Source organism: Ochlerotatus camptorhynchus, unplaced genomic scaffold (genome assembly GCF_037179485.1).
Source record: "Ochlerotatus camptorhynchus isolate MF236.1 unplaced genomic scaffold, CSIRO-AGI_Acam_v1.1 ptg000361l, whole genome shotgun sequence".
NCBI lineage: Eukaryota > Metazoa > Arthropoda > Insecta > Diptera > Culicidae > Ochlerotatus > Ochlerotatus camptorhynchus.
Window position 1 is genome coordinate 10921823 of NW_027040849.1, and position 25094 is coordinate 10946916.

The 25094-nt window shown below is 39.2% G+C and overlaps 2 protein-coding genes across 2 annotated transcripts; one reads left to right on the forward strand and one right to left on the reverse strand.

Annotated features, from left to right (window-relative positions):
- Window positions 1-9344: 9344 nt before the first annotated feature.
- LOC135709691 (ceramide-1-phosphate transfer protein) lies at window positions 9345-10504 on the reverse strand. Its single transcript, XM_065232083.1, has 3 exons — window positions 10225-10504; window positions 9941-10155; window positions 9345-9795 (listed from the first exon to the last, which is right to left on the reverse strand). The coding sequence occupies exons 1-3, from the start codon at window positions 10338-10340 to the stop codon at window positions 9497-9499; spliced, it is 630 nt and encodes a 209-aa protein (XP_065088155.1). The 5' UTR covers window positions 10341-10504; the 3' UTR covers window positions 9345-9496.
- Window positions 10505-16805: 6301 nt separating this feature from the next.
- On the forward strand, window positions 16806-19230 carry LOC135709520 (ceramide-1-phosphate transfer protein-like). The gene is made up of 3 exons (XM_065231919.1): window positions 16806-16921; window positions 16998-17212; window positions 18925-19230. The coding sequence occupies exons 1-3, from the start codon at window positions 16806-16808 to the stop codon at window positions 19221-19223; spliced, it is 630 nt and encodes a 209-aa protein (XP_065087991.1). The 3' UTR covers window positions 19224-19230.
- The last annotated feature ends 5864 nt before the right edge of the window (window positions 19231-25094 follow it).

Sequence of the window (25094 nt, forward strand, 5' to 3'; positions counted from 1 at the left end):
AACCGGAAGCCGCTGAGACGACAAAGAGAGTTGCCGGTAGTTTCAAGCGAAACCCTAACCTCTCTCTCCGAGATGCCGCAAATAAGCTGGGTGTATCGTCTACAACCGTGCATCGAGCCAAAAAACGAGCCGGACTATCGACTTACAAGAAGGTAGTGACTCCAAATCGCGATGATAAACAAAATACGACGGCCAAAGCGCGATCCCGGAGGCTGTACACGACGATGCTGACGAAGTTTGACTGCGTGGTAATGGACGACGAAACCTACGTCAAAGCCGACTACAAGCAGCTTCCGGGACAGGAGTTTTATACGGCAAAAGGAAGGGGAAAGGTAGCAGATGTTTTCAAGCACATGAAACTGTCAAAGTTCGCAAAGAAATATCTGGTTTGGCAAGCCATCTGTACCTGTGGCTTGAAAAGCAGCATTTTCATAGCTTCCGGGACTGTCAACCAAGAAATTTACGTGAAAGAGTGTTTGAATAAACGTCTGCTGCCTTTCCTGAAGAAACACGGTTGTTCCGTACTGTTTTGGCCGGATTTGGCATCTTGCCATTACGGCAAAAAGGCCATGGAGTGGTACACCGCCAACAACGTGCAGGTGGTTCCCAAGGACAAGAACCCTCCCAACACGCCAGAGCTCCGCCCAATTGAGAAATACTGGGCTATTATCAAGCGGAACCTAAAGAAGACCAAAAAAACTGCTAAGGGCGAGCAGCAGTTCAAGGCAAACTGGATTTCTGCGGCGAAGAAGGTGGACAAGGTGGCTGTACAAAATCTGATGGCAGGGGTCAAGCGTAAGGCCCGGCAATTCGGATTTAGAAAAGCGGAAGCCTAACTGAATATTTTTCCTGAATTTTATACTAATTGAACTTGAAAAAGAAATTTAATTTGATTTTTTAAATAAACGATTTCACCGATTTACACGCGTTTTCCCTTGACCAAATTTTGACCGTATCACCCTTTAGTCAGGCAATGCGTTAACAGCTATGTGTTAGGTATAGGAAAAGTGCTTGACGACGGGGTGAGGGGTATGCAAAAATCCACTTTTATGCGTTACATAATATTTGAACGAGCCCTAACCCCTAACGATGCGTCTTGCTTTAGTCTTCAGGTTTGTCCAATCCTAAATTGGAGCATTATTGAGCTCTATTTTCCGATTTCCAATAAATGTGCACCCTGTAAAGTTTTTGTGCAATGTCCCACTCGATAATTACTACACATCTATATCTCAATGTTAGAAAATCTCACGTAACGAAAATATGTTTTATCTATTGTATCTAAATCCATCTACCTACATCTCAGGAAACCTTCAAAATCTTCATAAAGCTTCTTTCTACCAACTAAGCGTGCGCACATCTCACAATAGGAAAGCAAATCTTATCCTGTATCTTAAATAGTGTTGCCCCTCTCGTTTTTTTCAAAAATGGAAGTATTATTGACCTATGCATCGAAGAATTCTTCGAGTCGTTTGGCTCTTTGTCATGAGTGAGGTGACAAAAGTCAAATCATATGACATGACTCTCCTTGCAAATTAAATGGAGGGTCACGTCACAATACGTGACATCTGTCACCTCACTAATGACAGAAAATCACACGACTCGTAGGGGTATTGATGCTGAATTGAACTTTCTGCCGTACACGCACACTTGCATAATCCCATTTTCAAGTGCGAAGCTTGTTATCCTCACTTTCGTTCCAGCCAAAAATGTTGGTTTGTTATTGTTATCCTCTCTTTCGGACCATCAATACTCGCGCACATAAAATGGACTATTAGATTTTTTCGTTCTTCGATAGCAATTGTGATGTGGAGCTACGAGAAGATTGTACACACGCACTGCAAGAGCACTGCTAAAACATAACATGATCATGGGAACTATTTTGAATTTATTTGTAGAAAATAACGATTGGCTTTTCACTCCAAATTCAATACTTTTCATTTATTTCCTTCTGTCAACATCAAACAAGTAGGTTAGATTTTGAATTTGTAAATTAACTGTTGCAATGCTGTTATAGCAATGGTAGCTGCGAATTTCTAGGTTTCTATCAGCACAGAAATCTTCTTGGTGAGGGCCGAGGACTTGAGTCCGGAAAACTTTCCGGACCCCGTATTTAGCGAATTCTGTGACTCTCTGACACTAGCTATGTGACAAAAGTCACGTCGTGTGAGGTGACTCTCCATTTGGTTTGCACGGAGTCGCAGAATAAGGGGGAATAAGTTCAGAGAGCATCCATAAAAAGATTGAAAAGAAGATTGGTAATGATTCAGAGCAGACATGTGAAGATTTTTGCTATTGTCTTGCCCAGGAAAAACTTCCTGAATATGATAAAAGTAAAGATTGGATCCGACCCATGTGTGTTAAAGTTTGGACGACTGTCACCACAAAACTGAAAAAAAGCTGTTCCAACCGAGCAAAACGGTGCATTTTAACGGTTCGATTGGAACAACTTTTGACAGACTTCCATACTTTTAATAAAGGGCTTTAGTTTGAAAGGGTGCGATAATGTCGAAGCTTCCTTCCTTGCACATTCTATTGCCGTCAATGTATGACAATCGATGTCCCTCGGTGATTAGCACTAGATTGCGTAACAGAGACCGACGTTAAATCTAGACGAACAATTGAAATATGCGGAACAACCAAACGTAAACAATGACTTTAAACATAAATTTCTTGAGAATCAAAACACACCCACGCAAACAGTGCCATTCGATAAAGTAAGTTTGCTCTATCAGATGCTGGTGTTAGATTGCGTGGATGTGGTTTGATTCTCGAGAAATTTGCGTTTAAACCCATTGTTTACGTTTGGTTGTCCGCATATTTCAATTGTTGGTCTAGAAATAAAGGAATGGAGAAGAAGAAGAAGATGAATCTCGCGAAATAGTTCAAAAAAATGGTGTGTACAATATTATTCATCAAATCTCGCGCCACTTTTCAATAGGTCCTATCTACACTGATCGATTCTCTTTGTTTTTCTTCTTTTTCGTTAATAACTTGACTGCATTCATATTTCGGGCTAATTTTTGTGCATAGTCTGTTAAAAGAGCCCTTTGTAAAGGATCGTGATCGGATTTACCGGGAAATACCGATTGGAGCTTACGGCCATTAAGGACAGGTAAGTAATTGGTCCATCAAGGTAAGATAAATTAATAAACATATAAAGTATCCGTTCGATTTTGGCAACACGTTCTCAGTATATTTAAACTGCTCATATAACTGTGCTCTGCAGTTATATTATTAAATTCTGTTTAATAATTTTCTTAGATTTTCAGTAAAATTGTGGAGCTTTAAACGTCACCTGCAGGCCTGTTCTGCGAGTAGTATGGCTCTCTGTCGCTAGTAGGGTGACGGTGGTCGCCGCGTGTGAGGTGACTCTTCATTTGATTGCACGGAGAGTCACCCCACTAGTGCGTGACTTTTGTTGACTCATTGGTGGTGGAGATTCGCACGACTCGCGGAATAGGTCAGATGATAAGATTTGCATTTATTAAAGATTTTGAAAAGCTAAGAAGGCAAAATTGTGTTGACAAAATCTAACGGGTAATGCCGATATTAAAAATATATATATATACACACATTAAATGCAAAGGGGAGGGATGGGACCACCAGGGCACCGGATTGAAGCGATTTGGATGGGGAGAGTGGAATTGCCAACTCCCTGTCATTAACATTTCGTGAATTGACGGCGGGCTCTTCTCCCCACTCATTGGGACGTTCCCTCGTATGATGGCTTGTTCTACATCGGGTTGTAGGATTTTATCATTGGAAGGCGATTCTCCTGATCCCGCGGATTGCGCGTAAGTGTATCTGCTTACGGGTCCGCCCCTCCGTTTTTGGCCCTTCTTACAATGGTAAATTGAATACAACCAGGTATCGTACTTGATCAAGTCATACTTGGAGGATGATCCACTGTCTAATGGCTGTGCCTTGCAACAATGAGTGGTATCCTTTACATACATACATACATAGTCTGTTAAAAGAGCCCTTAACAACAGCAAAGATATCTAATTAATAAGATATCCCACTAATCAATTCCTCATACAAGCAAAGATATCCAATTAATAAGATATCCCACTAATCAATTCCTCATACAAGGCATATAATTACCACCCATATGTGATCGCAGTGCCATCTGTTGAGTGCACATTGAAACTGTTGGGAGTTCCCCGCCAACTTCACCACCTGGGCTCAATAGCTGACAGGTGTCAGCATGATAGATGTCAATGCGGACGTTGATGATCAGCCGAGGAAAGAGGACGATATCATCCTCGAAGTCATCATCATTATATTGCGATAGCAAGATTCTTACTTGTTTGTGATTGTTCCGGTTTTCAATCATTACCACTTTATATGCAACAGAAACACTTGAGAAAACAATCACACATCCAAGCGCGCATCATGATGTGCTTGTAATATGTTTTGCTTTCGAGCGAAAGAGTTTCCAATATACCAGCGGTATCAGTAAGATGCAAATCTCTAATAGTTATTGATGATTTGCGGAGCTGGTGCTTAAAAGAATCTTAATAAGCATAGAAGTAAACATGGGAAAAGCATTCACTCTCTCTAAAGAATTATTCCAACACCCCAGTCACTGGAAATGCAACGTATCGAAATCATTGCTAAACGTAATAAAATATGCCGTCTTCTTTGGCCAACGCAGCACGCATTCTATTCAAAAATTACATTGGAATAATCATTACTTTCCTATTTTATAACGTAAGAAGTAAGAAGTATTTGTCAACGCCGGTGAAAGCAAACGCAAACGGAAGTAGAAGAAGCTGAATGAAGACGATGAATGATGACACCGCTTCGTGTTTTGATTTGTACTGTACCGTCCGCTCAGTTGTGTGGGTTCGTACATGTATAGATGTTGGTGTGCATGTTTTCTTCCAACGCTGCAGTTCAACGTTGTCTCGTCACAAACCGTTTGGCGCAGTTTTCTGTCTCTAAAAAATCCAAAGAGTGAAGGGGGTCTGACAACAGTTAAAGGCCACCCACATTAGATCCGTTTGCGTTGCGTTGACGTAAATTTGAAAGTTAGACAATAGATTTAGCTGTCACATTGCCGCAACGCGTCCGATCCGGATCTAATGTGCTTGGGCCTTTACTGAACATGTTTTTGGAGCCATGTTATTGACGAAAGAGAGAGTTGATTAAGATCGATCAATGTAAATTGGGCTATTTGAAAAGTTACGGGAGAAATCAGTGCCAGTTGTAAACAATGGCTTTAGCTGTCGATTTCTCGCAACTAAAAGCTCATCTCTCCAATATAACAATGATAGATGGTAGAGGAAACATTCCCCTACCTGGTGGTGTAATTAACTTTCATGAGTGAGCTTTTATTCATGAGAAATCGAAGGCTAAAGCCATTGTTTACAAATGCAATTACGCCCCTTTGAAATGTTGGCACTGAAATGTTGGATTGAAGTTTCATTTTTAATGCATATTACGAATATGTATTAACCTTAATACCCCTAAACAACCCAATGTATTCGTGTAGCTTGCCAGTACTGCTACTGCTTTCAAATAAGTTGAGTTTTCATTGTTATCAGAGTTATGTTACTTCATACGTGTAGTTGACGATTAACAGTGTTGGAAGAAACGGAATTATCAAATCTATCCTCTTCAGAACTTTCTCAAGCTAATAAATATCGCACTTAAGCCTCATGTTAAGGTATAGTAACGCATGTTCTCTCAAGTAGTTTTTTCAATGTTCTGAAAAAATTTCTGAACAGTTCTTTTTTGCACAGGAGTCTGTTGCAAAATGTGCATTACAAAATTCCCAGAACTTCTTCAAATTTCCTAAACTATGTTTTTTAAGCTCTCTTAATTCAACCAAGATCTCAGAACATCCGTGAACTTCTCCAAGCTTCCGGAAAGACCCTGAATCATCTCTATTAAAAAATTGCTGAACAGCTGCATGAAAGGAATTTCCCAAAAAGTTCTGGAGGTTTCTAAAATAAACCCAGAAGTTCCAACAGGTTTGCTAAACTTCTAATACATTCTACGAGCTTCAACGAAATTTCCTGGTCTTCTACGAAGTTCACTGAACTACTATGAAGCTTACTACACTACCCGTAATCGCATATAAGTCCCATATGGATAGGAAATCAAGGAAAGATGGGACTGATATGCGATTATGGGCAGTACACTTCTTCGAAGTTTCCTGAATTCATTGATTTTCTGTCTAGTTCCCCGAAGATCTACAAAGTTTCCCAAACTTTTACGAAACCTGAACTAGTAGTCCTTTAAGCTTTAACGAAGTTAAAAGAAGTTCCCAGAACTTTTATGAAGTTTCCTGATATCAACATCGCCGAAGTTCCAAAACTTGAACCATGTTGCCATTTCTACGAAGTTATTCCGATATTTTACAAAGCTATACGAAGTTTTTCCGAATTTCTATTAAATCTCCTAAATTTCTACAATGTCGATGACGATCTACAAAGTCCCTGAAGTTTTAAGAAGATTAATGAAATTAAAGAAAAATCTACAAAATTCGCTGAATTTCTCTAAAGTTAGCTTAACTCCTGTAAAATCTGCTGCACTTCTAGAAAGTTTCCAGCACATCTACGTAGTTCCCTGATCTCTTGCGAAGTTTCCTGAAGATGTATGAAGTTTCTTGAAATTCTACAATGTTCCCTGAACTGTTACGAGGTTTTCCGCACTCTAACAAATTTCCCATGACTTCTACGAACTTCTGTAACTTAATGAGAAGGCCGCGCTTGAAAGTTGACGTGTTTTTCTTTTGCTACGTATTTTTCGTCAGCGAATTAAACATTTTTTGCTTTAAATTTGTTAATTTGGGCCAGTGCTGAGATTTGTCATTGTCATTGACAGACTTTCGCGCGATATTGACAAAATTGTTCGTCACATAGTCACTGACAGACTTGATCCTCAAAAAAACCTTCGTCAAAATCTCATTCATTTTTCGTCAATGACAAAGATTCACCTGGTAACAAAAAGTGTAATTTAGGACATTCTGTATCACATTATTGTTATCCAAGTAGCTCAGGACGTAGATACTTGTTCACTAAAATGGATCCATGTAATTGTTTTGCTCAAGTCATTTAATTTCGTTACAAATTTAGCTAATAAACAAATCTGCACATGTTCGTCACTGACACCATTGTCATTGACAATTGACATGGTTTGCCTTGACTATGACTGTTATCTCAAATGAGTGACCAAAGCAGAATTGTCAATATCACCGTGTACTGTCGAGATTTTGCAGCACTGATTTGGGCGCTGAAATTGAGTTTCAAATGTTCATAAAGTTATCATTTTGTGATAACATATCGTGTTTTGCCTTGAGTGACTCGGTTGACCTTGAATCGAACCTCCAAAATCTACGACGCAGCTTCAGTTCCATTGTTCGGTGTCGGTTTTCATTGCCCCGGTTCTCCGAGTTTGGATGCCACACTTTCGGCGTGTAGTTCTATTGAGAGATTCGTCACCGTGAGCGAGTTTGAACCCAGTCCGGTTGGTGAATTAGCCCGGCTGATACTGTGTCCGTCGCGAGTTTTGGTGGTGATTCGGTGGCCGACGTTGCCGTGAATCAGCAAGTTTTTCACATGCAAAAGCGCTCGTTGTTCGTTGAAGGAAGCATTACGAAATGAGATTCAAACCGTAGAGAAAAACAAAACTGCGGAACCCATGAATTGTAGGATCAAATTAACATGGTGCAACCAGTCCAAATACTTTTTACAATTAAAAAAAAAACAAAAACCCAGAGCCAACATTTCAAAGGGGCCTAATTGCCTTTGTAAACAATGGCTTTAGCCGTCAGTTAGTTACTAAATACGTTCATAGGATTCAAAAGAACATTTTGAAACAGGAAGTGTGTGTGTAACACTAATACATACATGCGGATGCGGGGCTCATTGTAAAAGTACCCTCGTAATGGGCGACATTTTCCAGACATTCTGAAATGGGTTGCTGGATCTGCAATAGAGCTATCACCTAACTCTCTGACAAAAACTGTCTACAATGACCATAAATGCGACATTGTAGAGAGAGTTCTTCCATAATAACACTAAGAACTTCTGTAATGCAATCGACTTAGATTTGTTGAAAATCAAAATGTTGAACTCAGCGGCGCCGATGGTGTAGTGGTAAGCGTGATTGCCTCTCACCCCAAGGGGCCTGGGTTCAATCCCATTCGGCGTCGCAGGGATTTTCTGAGTCATAAAATCTCTAATCACATCAAAACTGTCTACGTAGTTAATGAACAGCCCCTAAGACCGTTGGTCCATGAACGGATGGGTCGATAGGTAGGAACCAGGTGTGGAAGCTGCCTCTATGGCGTCTCAGTACGGAAAACAAGATCAACGGAAAACAAATCGAGAACCGCAAGTAGCGGTGAAGACATTGGCCCTTATTACCGATGTCACTTCACGTGAAGTAACAACTTATCACACACGGTGAAGTGATTCCCATTTGAATTACACGACAATCACCTCACCGTGAGTGACACCCGTAATAAGGCCCATTTCGTCGAATTTGTTTCCAAATATCGCAAAGTGTCATAATAACTCTGTGAAGCACCTAATTTCGCGCTTTTCACCAGAATTTTTTCAGTATATTACAATGTTATCTAAATTTATATTTTTCCCATACACAAGTGGTTAATTCGGTTAATCAAATTTAAAATTGATCTAAGCGTTTGCTGCAGAGAAGCAAACGTCGAGAGTTATTTTTAGATCTACTGTACTTCTGAAAACTGAATACTTCCACCCCTGAAAACGTGAAGCAAAAGAATTCCATCAATCCTTTGTCTTTTGCATGCAAAACATAAACCCCCTTATTCTGCGAGTCACGTGACTCTCTCTCACCGGTGAGGTGACAATAGTCACCTCGTGTGAGGTGACTCTCCATGCAAATCAAATGGAGAGTCACCTCACACGAGGTGACTATTGTCACCTCACCGGTGAGAGAGAGTCACGTGACTCGCAGAATAGGGGGGAAAAAAAAACCTCACAAGTATAACATTAATTATCTTGTCTTAAGTCCAACGCACGTTGCATCCGTTTGTAAACAGGTTCGAAATATCTAGCATTTGGACAACAGATTTAGCTGCCATTTTGCTGCAATGAACCCCTAACGGATGTAACGTGCGGGGACACCTTTATACTATCAATTTGATCCGATTAAATACAGCGCATTTATAAGCTTAGTGCAACGTGGGAATGTGGTTGTAGGTAACTATTGGGCCTCGGCATTACACATTGAGCAACATTGCTTAGTAATATTTTTTTGCAAATTTGTTAATTCAGTATCGCAACCAACAAAAATATCCACTGGCAACTGAGGCATAAATGAATTGTGATAAAAATAATAAACCAACTCAAAAACTGCCGTCAACATTTGAGATATGGTTAAACTTAAAACGAAACAATACTCCTGCTATCACAAAGGCTTAAAACGAAAATGGTACAAATCACTGTTCATCTAGCATGGTCCTGTAGTAGAAGATTCAAACATACGCTTCACCGTACTCAGCCTAGGGCAGCCCATGGAGGTCGTACTTGGTGTACAGTGCTTGCGTTCGGTCGTACACTTGCCGGGCCACGGCTAGCATCTCCGGGAGTAGTTTGATAGCCGTGCTCGCATCCAGACAAACCTTCTCCAACAGATGGTCCCGGTTTGGCATTGCGTACATGGCCATGACGGCTCCCTTCCGGATCAACCACGGATGAAACTGAGCCAGTGTTTCGTTGTAAGACGATTGGCAGACTGCACAGGTATTGGCGTTTGCGGTTTCTAGTTCGCCTAGCCGCTTAAGAAATAGGTAGATAAAATCTGCAACGAGATATTGTGTGAAAATTAATCACTTCACAGAGTAATGCACCGAAAATTATAAGCCATCGATAAGATAACTAAGATAAGCACTAATAAATTGGCTAATTGAACTTTGGTGCTCACCAGCACAAAACAAACAACTCACCCAGACCCCTGTGAAGCCGTAGCAGTGTCCGACAGCCCGAGACGTAGTCCTTCTTAGTCAGCAAATTGCCATCTCGTTCGTAGTCCATCATTTTCTGAATGGACTCAAACTGCTCGCCGTGGTCTTGGTGCTTCCGCAGCTTCTCCAGGATCTCCACCTTCTCCTTGACGTCACTGCTGACGAAACCAAACACGGTTCCCATCAGCGAGAAGAATCTTGAGAAAAAGAAAAACACGCAATCATGAATCAACCTTCGGATACATGCCTTAATGGAGGGCACCTACTTGTAGAGTTCCTTGAAGGCCTCCAAATAAGCATCGATGAAAACGTCCTCTTCTCCTACTAGGCACCGTTCGAAGCTGCCGTGCACTTTTTGTAGATCAAACTTTTCCTGAGCCATTATGTTCCACTGGGTTCGTTCTACTAGGTTCTACCGTTCTTCGTTATCTTAAAACTATTTTCACGTATAGAACCTGCGAAGGACTTTCACGACTGCGAGGCTATCGGATGAATGGGATAATCTACGCTACTATTTACAACCTTTACAGCTAGGCGCAGCGTAAACCGACGAACGACTGATGACGAACAAGAACAACATCTTCTGGAAGAACTCGTGCTGGCAAAAACGACATCAGCTGATTCCAAGGGGCGCACGAAAGCATGCAGTCACTCACTGTCATGGTAATTTAATATGGCGAATCAACGACAGCATTACATTTTGAAAATGACTTATTTCGGAACTTTGGGGGGCATATAGTCTAGACACTGGCCCTATTTTGTACATTAATGACGTCTCTCTTATTTTAAAAATATCAGGGTGCTTATATACGCTGATGACATGAAGCTATTTTTAGAAATAGGAAGCGATAACGATATGAATGTGTTTCAGAATGAAATACATGTTTTTTACAGATGGTGTAGAAAAAGTTTATTGAAACTAAATATCAAAAAATGTAATCTTATAACGTACAGTAGAAAACTAAACAAACAAAATCTTTGTATTACATTAGGTAATGAAAATGTTCAAAAATGTGAAAATGTAAGAGATTTAGGTGTTATTCTAGATTCTAAATTGACATTTGTGGACCATTATAACACAATAATACATAGAGCAGGCAATATGCTTAATTTTATAAAACGTTTCGGTCTCCATTTTAAAGATCCTTATACAATTAAATCCCTTTACGTTGCTTATGTGAGGTCAATTTTAGAATATTGTAGCGTTGTTTGGTCACCCTATATGAAAAAGCATGAAGAACGAATAGAGTCAATCCAAAAGCAATTTTTATTATATGCACTACGTAAGTTAGGTTGGACGGCTTTTCCTCTCCCGTCATATGAAGCACGTTGCTTGCTGATCAGCATTCAAACATTGAAAGAAAGTCGGGATTACGCAAAGATTTCTTTATTAAACAATATCATTTCGCAACGCATTGACTCAGCTGATCTATTGTCAAGGTTAAATTTGTATGCACCTTCCCGACAATTACGCAATCGACAGTTGTTCCCCAGTAGATCGCCATCGGACCAATTACGGTAAATTTGGACCGGTAAATCAGATGATGACTTATGTCATAGAACATAAGTCCTAATGTTAATATGTAGTCTACGATTTGATTGATTGACGAATAAATAAATAAATAAATAAAATCTAGAGCTGTCAAACAGATAGCTCGCTTGAGAAAGAAGAAGAAGGATCTTTGGGGGATTCTAGCAAAAAAACATCATTAATACCAATGATTTCATGATTAGTTCATAAGCGGCGCCATTGGTGTAGTGGTAAGCGTGATTACCTCTCACCCTAGCAGGCCTGGGTTTAATCCCAGTCGGCGTCGCCGAGATGTTCTGAGGCATAACATCTTTGATCACGCCTTCCTTCGGAAAGGAAGTAAAGCCGTTGGTCCCCGGTTCATGAGTTGATGGATCGATAGGTAGGGTCCAGGTGTGGGAGCTGCCCCCTGGCGTCGGTAGCATTGGTGCTCAGCACGGAAAACAAATCAAGAAAAAAAAAAGATTAGTTCATAGAAGCTTAAATACAAAGTCTATAAGAACGCATTGTATGAATATTTTCACTCAGTGGGGTGGAACACCTAGGCTTCAGAAAAAAAAATCCATTCCAGACATCCCTTTTCTTTAATTTGACAAGGTTTGAAGATTGTATTAACCGTATTAACCCGTGAATAAGAGTGTTTGTTTTTCTCCTATCTCTTTTGTCTATAGGTCGACTTTTCAGAAATTTCTCTGCAGTTTGATCAAAGATGAATACTAAGATGAAACCAAAGATGAATACTTTGATGGCTGGTCATAATAACTAAACAATGAAGGAAGCAATGGCTATCTGTGCTCACAATTGAAAAGATTCCTGCACGATGAAGGTCGATGATGTGGTGCTGAACTTATCACGACCGGAAACTTCCGCATTTTGGGTCATCGCGGTTTACAACGGATGTAAGGTGGGGGCACATACGAAAACATTCGATTGTCGAGACCCGGATCGAGTTTATTGATGGGCGATAAGGATGTCGATACAAGGTGGAACATGTTTTTGTTAGAGCCAACAGGCAAAAGAAGATCGTAGATTTTTACAATACGAGAAAGCGTTGCAATTAAGTAAATACTATCAGAATTTTGATAAAGCTATCGCTGAAGTTATCCCAACTAACAATTTTCGCAATGTAAACGCTTTACTCATTTCATTTATACAGCCTCAAGCTGTATTCAAATGTTAAACAATATGAGGAAACTTTTACTCAACCTCTATACAAGCAAATCTGGCGAACTTAGTCAGCTACTTATGGCTGTTGGAACGGTCGGGAGAAGCTCTTATTGCATATCCATTAACGCTTCTATACAGCTGTTATCCTGCTGTTTAGTTGTATGTGAACTTGAAAGGCGCATATTCAACCTTTTTCCGGTTATTCAATAATCACTACACAGCTTTCTCTTGAAGCCGGGTTAAATACTGTTTACGCTTCTTTATATGAAGAAATTTATTGAGTTTATTTTGCTGTGAATCAAATTAATCGAAATTAGTTACAAATCATAACCAAATTACTTACCCTGCACCGGAACCTGGAATTGAACTCGAGACGACCTCATTGGCAAACCTTGACACTACCAACTGTGCAACGCCAACACTTTGAACTTATGTAAATAAATCAACATTCGCTTCTACAACAAAATCGCTGAGTAGAGGCTTTATAATAGTACACATGAATCACTTTTCTCGACTAGTTATAAAAGAGCAGAGTAAAAGCTGTAAAACTGCACACATCTAAAAATAAACCTAGTTGACTGTGAAAATGCTTCCGAAGTTGCTCTTACACAGTTTATTAGCTGAGTACAGGTTGTTTAGTTGTTGAAAAAGCACTTTTGATGTTTATGTTATTCAACAAGAGTGGTTGGTTGTGTAGAAGCCATCAAATGAGTAATATATTCACTTTGTTAGCTTTGTTTTGCAGCTACAAGTTGAAAGTTGATTAGTGTGTGTATAGAAGTGACATTAGCGTTTATTGGCTGATGTTATTCAGTGCGACTGACACATTGAATAATGGTTGTGAGAAAGTTGAGTAAACGCTCTCGAAACACATTTTGCTAGCTTTTGCTTGTAGCTGTATCTGCAGCTTCTTTTCAGCTACTTTACAGCACAACGCTGGAAAAGTTGGCTTACAAAGCTGAAAATGTTAGTTGGGTAGTGTGCTCGAAAAAGCCAACTGGCGAACAAAAATGAATAATCCCTTGTGAAGAACACGAATGTTTAAATTGAGTTTTTAGGCGATATTCAATTAAAAATAATGAAATAAGTGATCGAATTAAGCCAAAGGATAACTTAAACTTAAGCTCAAATATTAATTGTTGTTCTGAAATGATGTTTTTTTGCTTAGATTGTTTTAAAATGTTGATAATTGTCAAACCAGCAAAAAAAAATTGAAATTTGTTTACCGTTTTCTAAAGTTCCCAAGGGGGAGAACTGTAGTTGTATTTTTGCAATCGAATAGTTACATTGTACGTAACTCATAAGCTTATGCGTAAAAGCAAGCACGTAAATAAACGATGGGAGCAGGGTGTCGCTTTCTTAGTGCATAGACTGCAGGACAAACAACAAGTGTTTCTGTATATCGTATTCATCCTGAAAATAAAATTAACAATACCTTGTTAGACCGTTTTAGCAACCGGTGGAAACTAACGATTTAAAATTGGCTCACTACTTGACTAGCCTCAACAATCAATACGAAACTGACGATTTTAAATTGGCTCACCACTTTAGTAGCCTATTGGTCCCAAGCAAACGATTAACGTACCCTATTCTAGTTGAAATTCTATTACTACACTATGTTTGTTTTGATATGCTATGAAAGTTTGACAGATAACATCAGGGGTGTGTGGATTCATGCAGAACATGCAGGGGTGAGTGAAATAGCTTGGGACTGCTTGGGACCGTTGTTCTGGTACTGAGTGAGCCAAAAATAATAATGATTTTCTTCGGGACCCAGTGGTCTTAGAGTTACCTCTATGCTAGCCTATTGGTCCCCAGTAAATCGATTAACGTACCCCATTCTAGTATAAATTCCAGTACTACACTATGTTTGTTTTGATTCGCTATGAAAGTTTGACAGATAAAATGAGGGGTTCGTGAATTTTCCTATGTTTTGAGTGACACAAAACAAACATAGTGTAGTACTAGAATTTCGACTAGAATGGGGTACGTTGATCGATTTACTGGGGACCAATAGGCTAGTCAAGTAGTGAGCCAATTTTAAATCGTTAGTTTCCACCGGTTGGTACAATGCTGCATAAAACGGGTTGTCGAATTTTGTGCTGGGAAAAGCTCATTTAGATCGATAGATGTATCTCTGTTTGCTTCGATCTGATTAATTTACTAATTAAAAGCTTTATAAACGTTGACTGTCTTTCCGATTCAACACCAGAAGTTTGATCTAATATTGCCGTTTCAGGGAAAATAATTCGATGCAACTGACAGCCACAACATGATATTCAAACTGATAATCAGACGCCAAATGCTGATTTTTCTTTGAACTGGCAATAACAAACTGAATAAGTGTAATTTACACATACATTGAAGCTTCAATTCGACTGTTTTAAATTTATTGAATAACATGCTTTACAATATTGCTGAATAAAGATAAATACAATCTGCTCTTATACCACTATGCGTTTATGTTTAAACCCATGCTTTGTAAATGCTTTATAAATGACGTATTAGATCTAGTATTAGATTCATTATTCCACAAAACTGGTTCAGCCTAACAACAAGACGAAATCAGTAAAATAGTGATTACCGTTTCCGCTTTCCAAGTAGAAGGTCGCGAGTTCAATCCCAATCTCATACCTTGTTTTAATTTTGTTCTACGTAATGAACGATCACATTACTCACGATTACGAATTCATTTATCTAGTTAAAAAAAAACCAGTATCCTTTTCTTGGAAATTAGAGAGGTGAGATAACATTAGTCACATGTCTACGTTGAATGAATTAATCATTCTCACAGGACCTTGAAGGAGCTAGAGTTGCGATCGGGAGTGCTGATAGGTATTCGGTTTCAAGCAAACTTTTATTGATTATTGAGCTGCCGATATGCTGCATTCTATAGGATAGTCCAGAAGGAAAAGCAAGCGGCTGGTGATAGGAAAGTACATGGTTCGAATCCTAGTTCGAATCCCATGCAACAAGACATGTGTGGTGCCGTGCCTCGTCATAAATAATGAAAACCTGGGTACTGAGGAGTCGACCAATTTTATTTTGCAAGCCAATGAAAACTGCTTGAAATTTTTCTCAAGTTTAAAACTGGTTTGCTCTTTCTCAGTCGATTCCCGCCAAAAGCTCTGAGCCAGGAGTGCTCGAGCCCCCATGACTCTAAAAAAGGTTGTTTACATACATGTTTTGCCAAATTATGTTTTACTGTAATTGAAAACTCAGCTGCCGCATAAAAACTATGCTGGTTTTTAAACTTTCATCACTGAGCCTGTTGGTTTTTATCTTTGAGCTTAACATTAAGAATGTGTTTTGAAAAAGTATAGATCATTTTTATGAGATTACAATGCTTGACTGTAGATAAGAACAGTAACTGCATTTGCTGCTTCTGAATGTTTGGCTCCCGCTTGACAGTTCACACTGGCTCCCAAGTGACAAGCACCTTGAGTGAGTCCGCAGTACTCAGATGAAAACTATCTCTAACGAAACAACACAGTCTCTCGTTTTTATTTTCGAATTAACTATCCCGTAGTTGAATAATCGTTTGATAAATTTATAATAGTGTCTAATTAAACATTACTTCACATCATAATCATGCGAATAATCGCTGTTTAAGGAAGCAATGATGTCTAATAATCGCTGAATAATCAAAAATTTGATTGAATAAGCTCTGCTACAACTCAAGTATGTCGAATTAAAGCTTCCCGACACATCTTATACAACACCAAGTAGGTTGAATAAATTATCCAGATTTGTGTAAACAAAACCTGAACAGAAGTTATTTTTAAAAATAGTCATCGTAGTTCATTTTAGTAAACAAACTAACACTTCTTCCTTGTGGACCACCCTCCTTCTACCCTCACTAGGCTACGCCACTGTGCCCAACAGCAGCTTAAGTAGATTAAGTTTGCACGCTTTTTTATCAATCAATCAGCAGAGTGAACTTAGTAAGATATTTATCAGTTAGCTGCTCGTCTTGGCCGGGAGTTTACGTTATACAGCTAAAGTGGCCAGCCGTTAACCGTTGCAGTGTAAAAGTCTTTTGCACGTTCTGGTGAAAGAAGTTTTACGATACGATTAATTATTAACAACAACATCGTGCGCATCACTACGTTAAGCGTGATATTTAATTATCCATTAAAATCGAATAAAATGCCTCAGGAAAAGTTCAATCTACAGAGAGTACAAAGCAGCTTTGAGCTGTCTTCAGCTGGTAACGACGATGTTTTCATCGATCCTTATTTGGAAGCTTTCAAAGAACTCAACAAGTAGGTTTCTTTTGTTGACGTGGATTCTAGGTAATTTCAGTTATTTGCCATTAATAGCGCAACGTTTTCATTTAAGATTTTTATCCATGATGGGCACCGTGTTTGGATTCATCGTCAATGACATAAAAGTGAAAGTACAGATTTTGGAGAAATTGCGTAAGCAACAAGACCATGGCGATCAATTTGAAACCGTGCAGAAAATGATGGACTACGAACTAAATAGTGGTCTACTTAACAGGAGCGATTACATCTCGGGTTGTCGAACGTTTCTACGACTTCACAGGGGATTAAGTGAGTTTGTTGTGTGTATGTGTGTGTTATCGTTCTAGTTTGACATGAGTTATGTTGGCCAGCTGTTATACGAAAGGGTTTATCTTATCGGGAATGGTTTTAGATAAGGATTTTTTTTGGATCTGCCAATCCTCATATTCTGCTATTCGATATCGAGTTATACGCAGAAGACCGCCAAGAACGTTTGAATTTTTGATTCATGGTACATGCATAGACAAACGGACATAACTCTCGCAAGTTGTTCATGGAACAGGCATTTAATGGTCAATTTAAGAGTATCGTAGTTGGTAGTACCAACAATCAATACGAAACTAACGATTTTAAATTGGCTCACCACTTTAGTAGCCTATTGGTCCCAAGCAAACGATTAACGTACCCTATTCTAGTTGAAATTCTATTACTACACTATGTTTGTTTTGATTCGCTATGAAAGTTTGACAGATAACATCAGGGGTGTGTGGATTCATGCAGAACATGCAGGGGTGAGTGAAATAGCTTGGGACTGCTTGGGACCGTTGTTCTGGTACTGAGTGAGCCAAAAATATAATGATTTTCTTCGGGACCCAGTGGTCTTAGAGTTACCCCTATGGTAGTACCGCCACCTGTGGCGCGCAAAGTCAATTCCCTTGCGTTTGACGTTTACACACTACCACCATCTGCGTACTACCCACCACAGTGTACTCAACAGATGGCGGTAATGTTTTAGCGATGATGTTTTGAGGTGAGAAATATTCAATGAGTTATGTGTTCCTATTAATGGATTTCCCACCCCAAAATAGGATTTACCTGGGAATGGTGGATACACATATTATGTCAAAGTCTTGGGACGTGGGGGGGGGGGAGTTGGTTGAGAGGAGGGTGTAAGATTTTGTGACAAGCTATGTATGTGTTATAGAAACTGCGTGATGAAGGGAGGAGGGGTTTTTTTTAATTTAGCGTGACATAATTAAAGAATGGCCCCTATTCACAGACAAACAGACATAATTTATTGAACATATTATACTGTAAAACACTGTCGCTACCTAACCTGATGCCAGACTATACCACCATAGAGTTAACTCTATGACTAGAAGGTCCCGAAATAACGTGATCAACTTTTTGGCTCAGCTCTGGTACCAACAATCAATACGAAACTAACGATTTTAAATTGGCTCACTACTTGACTAGCCTATTGGTCCCAAGCAAACCGATTAACGCACCCCATTCTAGTCAAAATTCTAGTACTACACAATGTTTGTTTTGATTCACTATGAAAGTTTGACAGATAAAATGAGGGGTTATTCGATTTTCCTATGTTTCGAGGGGTGAATCGATTAGCTTGGGACCGAATATAGTACCAGAGCTGAGCCAAACAGTTGAGCACATTTCTTCGGAACCTACTAGTCTTAGAGTTACCTCTATGCTGGTACTCTCTTCGGTCCCAAGCTAATCAAATCACCCCTCGAAACATAGGAAAATCTATTAACCCCTCATTTTATGTGTCAAACTTTCATAGCGAATCAAAACAAACATTGTGTAGTAGTAGAATTTCGACTAGAATGGGGAACGTTAATCGTTTGCGTGGGACCAATAGGCTAGTCAAGCAGTGAGCCAATTTTAAATCATTTGTTTCGAATTGATTGTTGATATTACTCTAATGTTAAATAGTAGACGACATATAAGCAAATTGATATTTTTTATATGACTTTAAAATTTAATTACTTTTCTTACAGACTTCATTCGCGTATTTCTCACACGATTATGTGAGCTGGAAACAGCGGACGAAAGTACTTGTCCTATTTGCCAAGCATCCTATAATGAAACACTAGCTGAGTTCCAGCCATGGTTGATCCGGAAAGGTGCTCTAATGGCAATGTATACGCTGCCCAATCGTGATCAGCTGTTGGAAAAGATTAGTGAAGATGCAAGTACGGCATCCAGACACCTGCCGGAAATGTTAAGAGCTGGCCACCAAGTGTACGACAAAACGCAAGCACTATACTATAAATATGACCTGCTTAGACTGCCTTAACGAAGAAAGGGTTGACTCCCTGAGAATGGTGCATGATAGTTTACAATCCAATTTCCAATGGTATATCAGTAAATCAAACGAATCAAGGTTGTGATAAAGGATGTTATTTTTGTTTTTAACCAAGTGATCTTTCCATAAAATAGTTTACTTTTAAGGTATTCAATATTTTCCGAATCATCCTGGAGTTCAAATCAAATGATCTACTGAATCATCCACTACGAGTAAATATTTCGAAGTGGCGAGACATGTCCAAACAGATCCATAGAGTCTATGCAAATCATTTACGAGTAATTTCCATTGAATTGTTATGGAGTTATCTACTTAGTCCGGAGGCCACCATCTTGTATTTGAGTCAGCCATTATGATTTTCAAAAAGGTGACAGACAGGAATGGATCATTCCAGGCAAAATAGTGAACAAAAGATTGACTGTATGAATCGACCTTCTCCGATGTGTATAAAACTTTGCATAAATGTTTGCTATGGGCTAAATTTCGGCCATTTTGGATCTTGTAAAAGTTTCAAAATGACGTCCTTGGCATTTTTCAAAAAAAAAATGTAGCATGGAAACGGTATTTCTGATCGAACTGACGTCTGAGACAAAGTTGTAGACGAGCTTGGGACCGAAGATAGTACCAGAGCTGAGCCAAAAAGTTGAGCACTTTTTTTCGGAACCTTCTGGTCTTAGAGTTACCTCTAAGCGGGAGGGGGTTTTACATGTACGTTTTTTTCAAGTCTCATTCCTCATTGTGGTGGACACGCCGTGATCCACTTTAAGCCGCTGACCTAGTCCTGCTTGATGCAGGACCTAGTGCCACCATAGAGGTAACTCTAAGACCAGAAGGTCCCGAAAAAAAACGAGCTCAACTTTTTGGCTCAGTTCTGGTACCAACAATCAATACGAAACTAACGATTTTAAATTGGCTCACCACTTTAGTAGCCTATTGGTCCCAAGCAAACGATTAACGTACCCGAGAACGTACCCTATTCTAGTTGAAATTCTATTACTACACTATGTTTGTTTTGATTTGCTATGAAAGTTTGACAGATAACATCAGGGGTGTGTGGATTCATGCAGAACATGCAGGGGTGAGTGAAATAGCTTGGGACTGTTTGGGACCGTTGTTCTGGTACTGAGTGAGCCAAAAATAATAATGATTTTCTTCGGGACCCAGTGGTCTTATAGTTACCTCTATGCTGGTACTATCTTCGGTCCCAAGCTAATCGATGCACCCCTCGAAACATAGGAAAATCCACGAGCCCCTTATTTTGTCTGTCAAACTTTCATAGCGAATCACACCAAACATAGTGTAGTACTGGAATTTATACTAGAATGGGATACGTTAATCGATTTGCTTGGGACCAATAGGCTAGTCAAGTAGTAAGCCAATTTAAAATCGTTAGTTTCGTATTGATTGTTGGTGCCACGCCGTCCGAAGCGGTAATGAGCAGAGGCAGGAGAGCAGCGCTGATTTATATCTTTTCAGGTTCAAGCAGAATGATGAGCAACCAAGTGGTATTCGTTTATGATGACTGGGTTTGGGAAAAAGGCTTATTTCATGAAAACAGTGATAAAATTATCATTTGTACATTTTCAAAATTTTAATAACAGAAAAAACTTTCTTCGGTCCCAAGCTAATCTATTCACCCCTCGAAACATAGGAAAAACCAATCACCCCTCATTTTATCTGTCAAACTTTCATAGTGAATCAAAACAAACATTGCGTAGTACTAGAATTTCGACTAGGATGGGGTACGTTAATCGTTTGCTTGGGACCAATAGGCTAGTCAAGTAGTGAGCCAATTTAAAATCGATAGTTTAGTTTAAAATCGATAGTTGGTACCAGAGCTGAGCCAAAATGTTGAGCCCGGTTTTTCGGACCTTCTGGTCTTAGAGTTACCTCTATGTTTTAGTATATGTTCCTCGTGATACTGCTGTACTCGTGGAGCTCAACCAGTTCCGCACTTCCTTTTCTTTGGATTGAAGGTTTTCAATCCAGATCCATAATGTTTACCTTTTCCGGGTATTACAGGACGGTACCAAGTTTTTTTTTTCTGGCTTTTTATCAATCGCATGGTAACATTATTAGCAGTGGTGCCAGAATTGATGGAAAATTTTGTTTATCATGCGGGGGATGGGTGTCTGAACCATTTGTGGAATAGTTCTATGATTTGGGTTATCATTCGTTTATGGTATTTTTTATTAGGGAGCACAATGTGGCAAAGTTACTTATCCCCTGCTCAAACGTCATTAAGCTCATGGAATGCACACCAAAAATTGGAATCAAGGTCCAGCAAAATGGATTGCTGAACTGCTTCCAACAGAAGCAGTTTTTACTGAAAAAACAGCAATCCTGAAAGTTTTGCTGAACGATCAGTTAATTGTATGATCTGTCAAACTAATAACAACAATCAATACGAAACTAACGATTTTAAATTGGCTCACCACTTTAGTAGCCTATTGGTCCCAAGCAAACGATTAACGTACCCGAGAACGTACCCTATTCTAGTTGAAATTCTATTACTACACTATGTTTGTTTTGATTCGCTATGAAAGTTTGACAGATAACATCAGGGGTGTGTGGATTCATGCAGAACATGCAGGGGTGAGTGAAATAGCTTGGGACTGCTTGGAACCGTTGTTCTGGTACTGAGTGAGCCAAAAATAATAATGATTTTCTTCGGGACCCAGTGGTCTTAGAGTTACCTCTATGCTAATAACGTGATGAACTAGCCTATGGCTAAAAATCACGGAATAAAGAAAAAAGAAAGTGATCTGTCAAACTTTCGATCATTTTGCTTTTCACATTCCTTTGTCCTTTGTTTTCAACAAGTCGGGTAGAAAGTTCCTTTTTAACAGTATCATCAACCGGTGGAAACAAACGATTTTTAATTGGCTCACTACTTGACTAGCCTATTGGTCCCAAGCAAATCTATTAACGTACCCCATTCTAGTCGAAATTCTAGAACTACAATATGTTTGTTTTGATTCGCTATGAAAGTTTGACAGATAAAATGAGGGGTTCGTGGATTTTCCTATGTTTCGAGGGGTGCATCGATTAGCTTGGGACCTAAGAGAGTACTAGAGCTGAGCCAAAAAGTTGAGCACGTTTCTTCGGGACCTGCTGGTCTTAGAGTTACCTCTATGGTAGCATCGTGCACTTATGAAGTAAGTTTATGAACTTTATCATTGAATCAATATGGGGTAAAAGAAGAAAGTCCGAAAACACATGACCTTCATTGTGACCTTCATTGTCACCTTTTGTGCGTACGAGCTAGAAGAGTTATCAGTGATTGCAGTGGTTCAATGAAAATTAAATAAAGCATTTCCGAAAACATTACGCTGCAAAGTCACCAGGCCAATCGGGTGAGATCTTTTCATTTTATCTATTTATCCAGCTTTCCATGCTCGGTAATGGCGGCCTGTTTGTATGAATAAATGTATCCTTCACTGTGCTTTTTGACACTAACTGGAGGGCGTATGTTGTTCCATTTTCTTCTGTTCCTGGGAGAGGGAAAGGGAAGGGGTTGAAATTCGAACATCCAGATAGTGTCAAAAAGCACAGTGAAGGATACATTTATTCATACAAACAGGCCGCCATTACTGCTGGGATATTCCATTTTTTTCCATCAATAATGATTTATCAAATGCTATATATTGAGTTTCCAAATCATTCACCCTCTCACTAATACAACTCTTTCCTTCCTGTGACACCTATGAAGGTAGTATGGGTTCCCTGCACCTTCTTAAGTAGATGTTGGATTAACTTCCCGTCCCTTCCCTATGCAATTGTAAGGATTTGGCCAGGTGTATAATGTGCTGCTTGTTTTGTAGATTTTATTTTTGTGTGGGGAAAATCACTAATCCCAAGTGTTATTTTCTGCGTCAACGTCAACACATTTCTGCGAAACGTATTAGTTGACCATTATATAGGCACCCACAATTTGTACAATCGCATATGCTATGCTATATGTACAATGCTTTATCATTGAACCAATATGGCAATACTGTGACCTCTGTTGCTCCTTGGGGTCACATCGGATCGTCTCCGGTGGGGATTGGTAATTGGCGGGCGTTCTAGAGACCTGAAAAATTAACAAAACTTACTTTTATCAATTGGACCTTATTCAGAAAAGATTTTTGTTCTATGTGAACCTCTAAAACCAAAAAAAAAACAATTTAAAAATTTAGAAAAAAATATATGAAAAAAAAAAGTTGATTTTTCATTGTTTTTTTCCACTTTAGGCAGACCTGAAAATTATTTATTGTTAATTTTTTCATGATATCAGCAACAATCAATACGAAACTATCGATTTTAAATTGGCTCACTACTTGACTAGCCTATTGGTCCCAAGCAAATCGATTAACGTACCCCATTCTATTCGAAATTCTAATACTACACAATGTTTGTTTTGATTTGCCATGAAAGTTTGACAAATAAAATGAGGGGATCGTGGATTTTCCTATGTTTCGAGGTGTGCATCGATTAGCTTGGGACCGAAGAGAGTACCAGAGCTGAGCCAAAAAGTTGAGCACTTTTCTTCGGGACCTACTAGTCATAGAGTTACCTCTATGATATCAATGGTTCACATTGAGTAAAAATCTATTTCCTTTAAGATGCGCCAGGTTTCAAGTCATTTGGATGAGAACTTTTTGAGTTATCTTTTCCGCCAATTTGGAAAACACTGTTTCTAGAAAAACGCGTTTAAAGTTTTGGGTTGTGTAAATACATGATTTCTGGAACTGGATACCAGGGCCATAGATCACTCCTTCCTCGTGCTCGCAGCATTTTTTTAAAAAATATTAAAGTAAAATATAAAAAAACCGATAAAAATTTTTTTTTACTTGTATTTTTCCCCTTAATACATTGAGGTAAAAAGGTTTCTACCGTGTTGCCATTAAAGTTGTCAATATTCGTACATCGATGATATTGATGGCGAAATTGATGACAACGATATTTTTTTCGAACCCACATACAAAGTGACACCGAGGGGCGCTAATAAGGTGATTTTTGCAAATGTAATCGTACTTATTTAAAATAGTTCCAGTGTACCAAAATTGATGAAATTTTGGGTTTTGGTACGAATATGTATTTACCTAAATACAGTTACAGAACCCAATTTAATAGTTTTGACAGCTAAACCTAGGCTTAGTCGGCTTAAAAAGTATCGATCATTGAGTATAAGATTAAGCTCGAGATTAAGTGTGTATTTTGGGTATTTGAAAGGTAATTTCAAACCCCTTAAACGTTCAATGCATCGACATGCCCCTTTCGCAGCAGGTCACTCGTTGATTGGTCACTCATTTACTTGCACACAGGAACATAATTTGTTACTTTGACATTTCTCCTAACAAACTCTATCTCGCTTATCGTCTTTTTCAAAACTTTGCAGTGAAAACAAACTCGAGTCGTGTCGCTAAAATCCGCAGATTTCTGCAAAGTGCCGTCCAGAATACTGTTCCTGGTTGTTTAGGTAACCAGTTCTCGGCCTACGCAGTATATCCCAAGTGATCCTTCGGGAATCTCCTCCCACGTCCGAATGCTAAATATTGCCAAAATTCAATAACCAACCGGTTAGTCCTGTTTCGTCTGCTTCATCGATGTTCGCTGCTGTGAAGTTTGGGTGTTTGTTTGGCGGATGAGACTTGAGTGCAAAATCAAAATTAATGCAGACGGAATAAAATTGCGTGAAAACGGGGCAAAGCAAAGAAGAAAGAAAACGGCCCGTGCATAAAAATGAGCCTCCCGAAGCGCACCCACGACAGTCAGTGAAGCAGTTTACCATCGGGCGGAGCAGCTCGGTTCAGTCCGTGCGCAGTTCATCGGCCGCTTTCAATTGGGGAGCTGTGAGTGTTTGTTTTTGGTGTATTA

What these genes read in the sequence shown, in the direction of transcription:
- LOC135709691 (XM_065232083.1), bottom strand. Translation starts at nt 10,340, where the DNA reads ATGGCTCAGGAAAAGTTTGATCTACAAAAAGTGCACGGCAGCTTCGAA. An exon ending in GCCTTCAAGGAACTCTACAA is followed by an intron (nt 10,156 to 10,224) that starts GTAGGTGCCCTC and finishes CTTTTTCTCAAG; the next exon opens with ATTCTTCTCGCTGATGGGAA. An exon ending in ACGGCTTCACAGGGGTCTGG is followed by an intron (nt 9,796 to 9,940) that starts GTGAGTTGTTTG and finishes ATCTCGTTGCAG; the next exon opens with ATTTTATCTACCTATTTCTT.
- LOC135709520 (XM_065231919.1), top strand. Translation starts at nt 16,806, where the DNA reads ATGCCTCAGGAAAAGTTCAATCTACAGAGAGTACAAAGCAGCTTTGAG. An exon ending in GCTTTCAAAGAACTCAACAA is followed by an intron (nt 16,922 to 16,997) that starts GTAGGTTTCTTT and finishes TTTTCATTTAAG; the next exon opens with ATTTTTATCCATGATGGGCA. An exon ending in ACGACTTCACAGGGGATTAA is followed by an intron (nt 17,213 to 18,924) that starts GTGAGTTTGTTG and finishes CTTTTCTTACAG; the next exon opens with ACTTCATTCGCGTATTTCTC.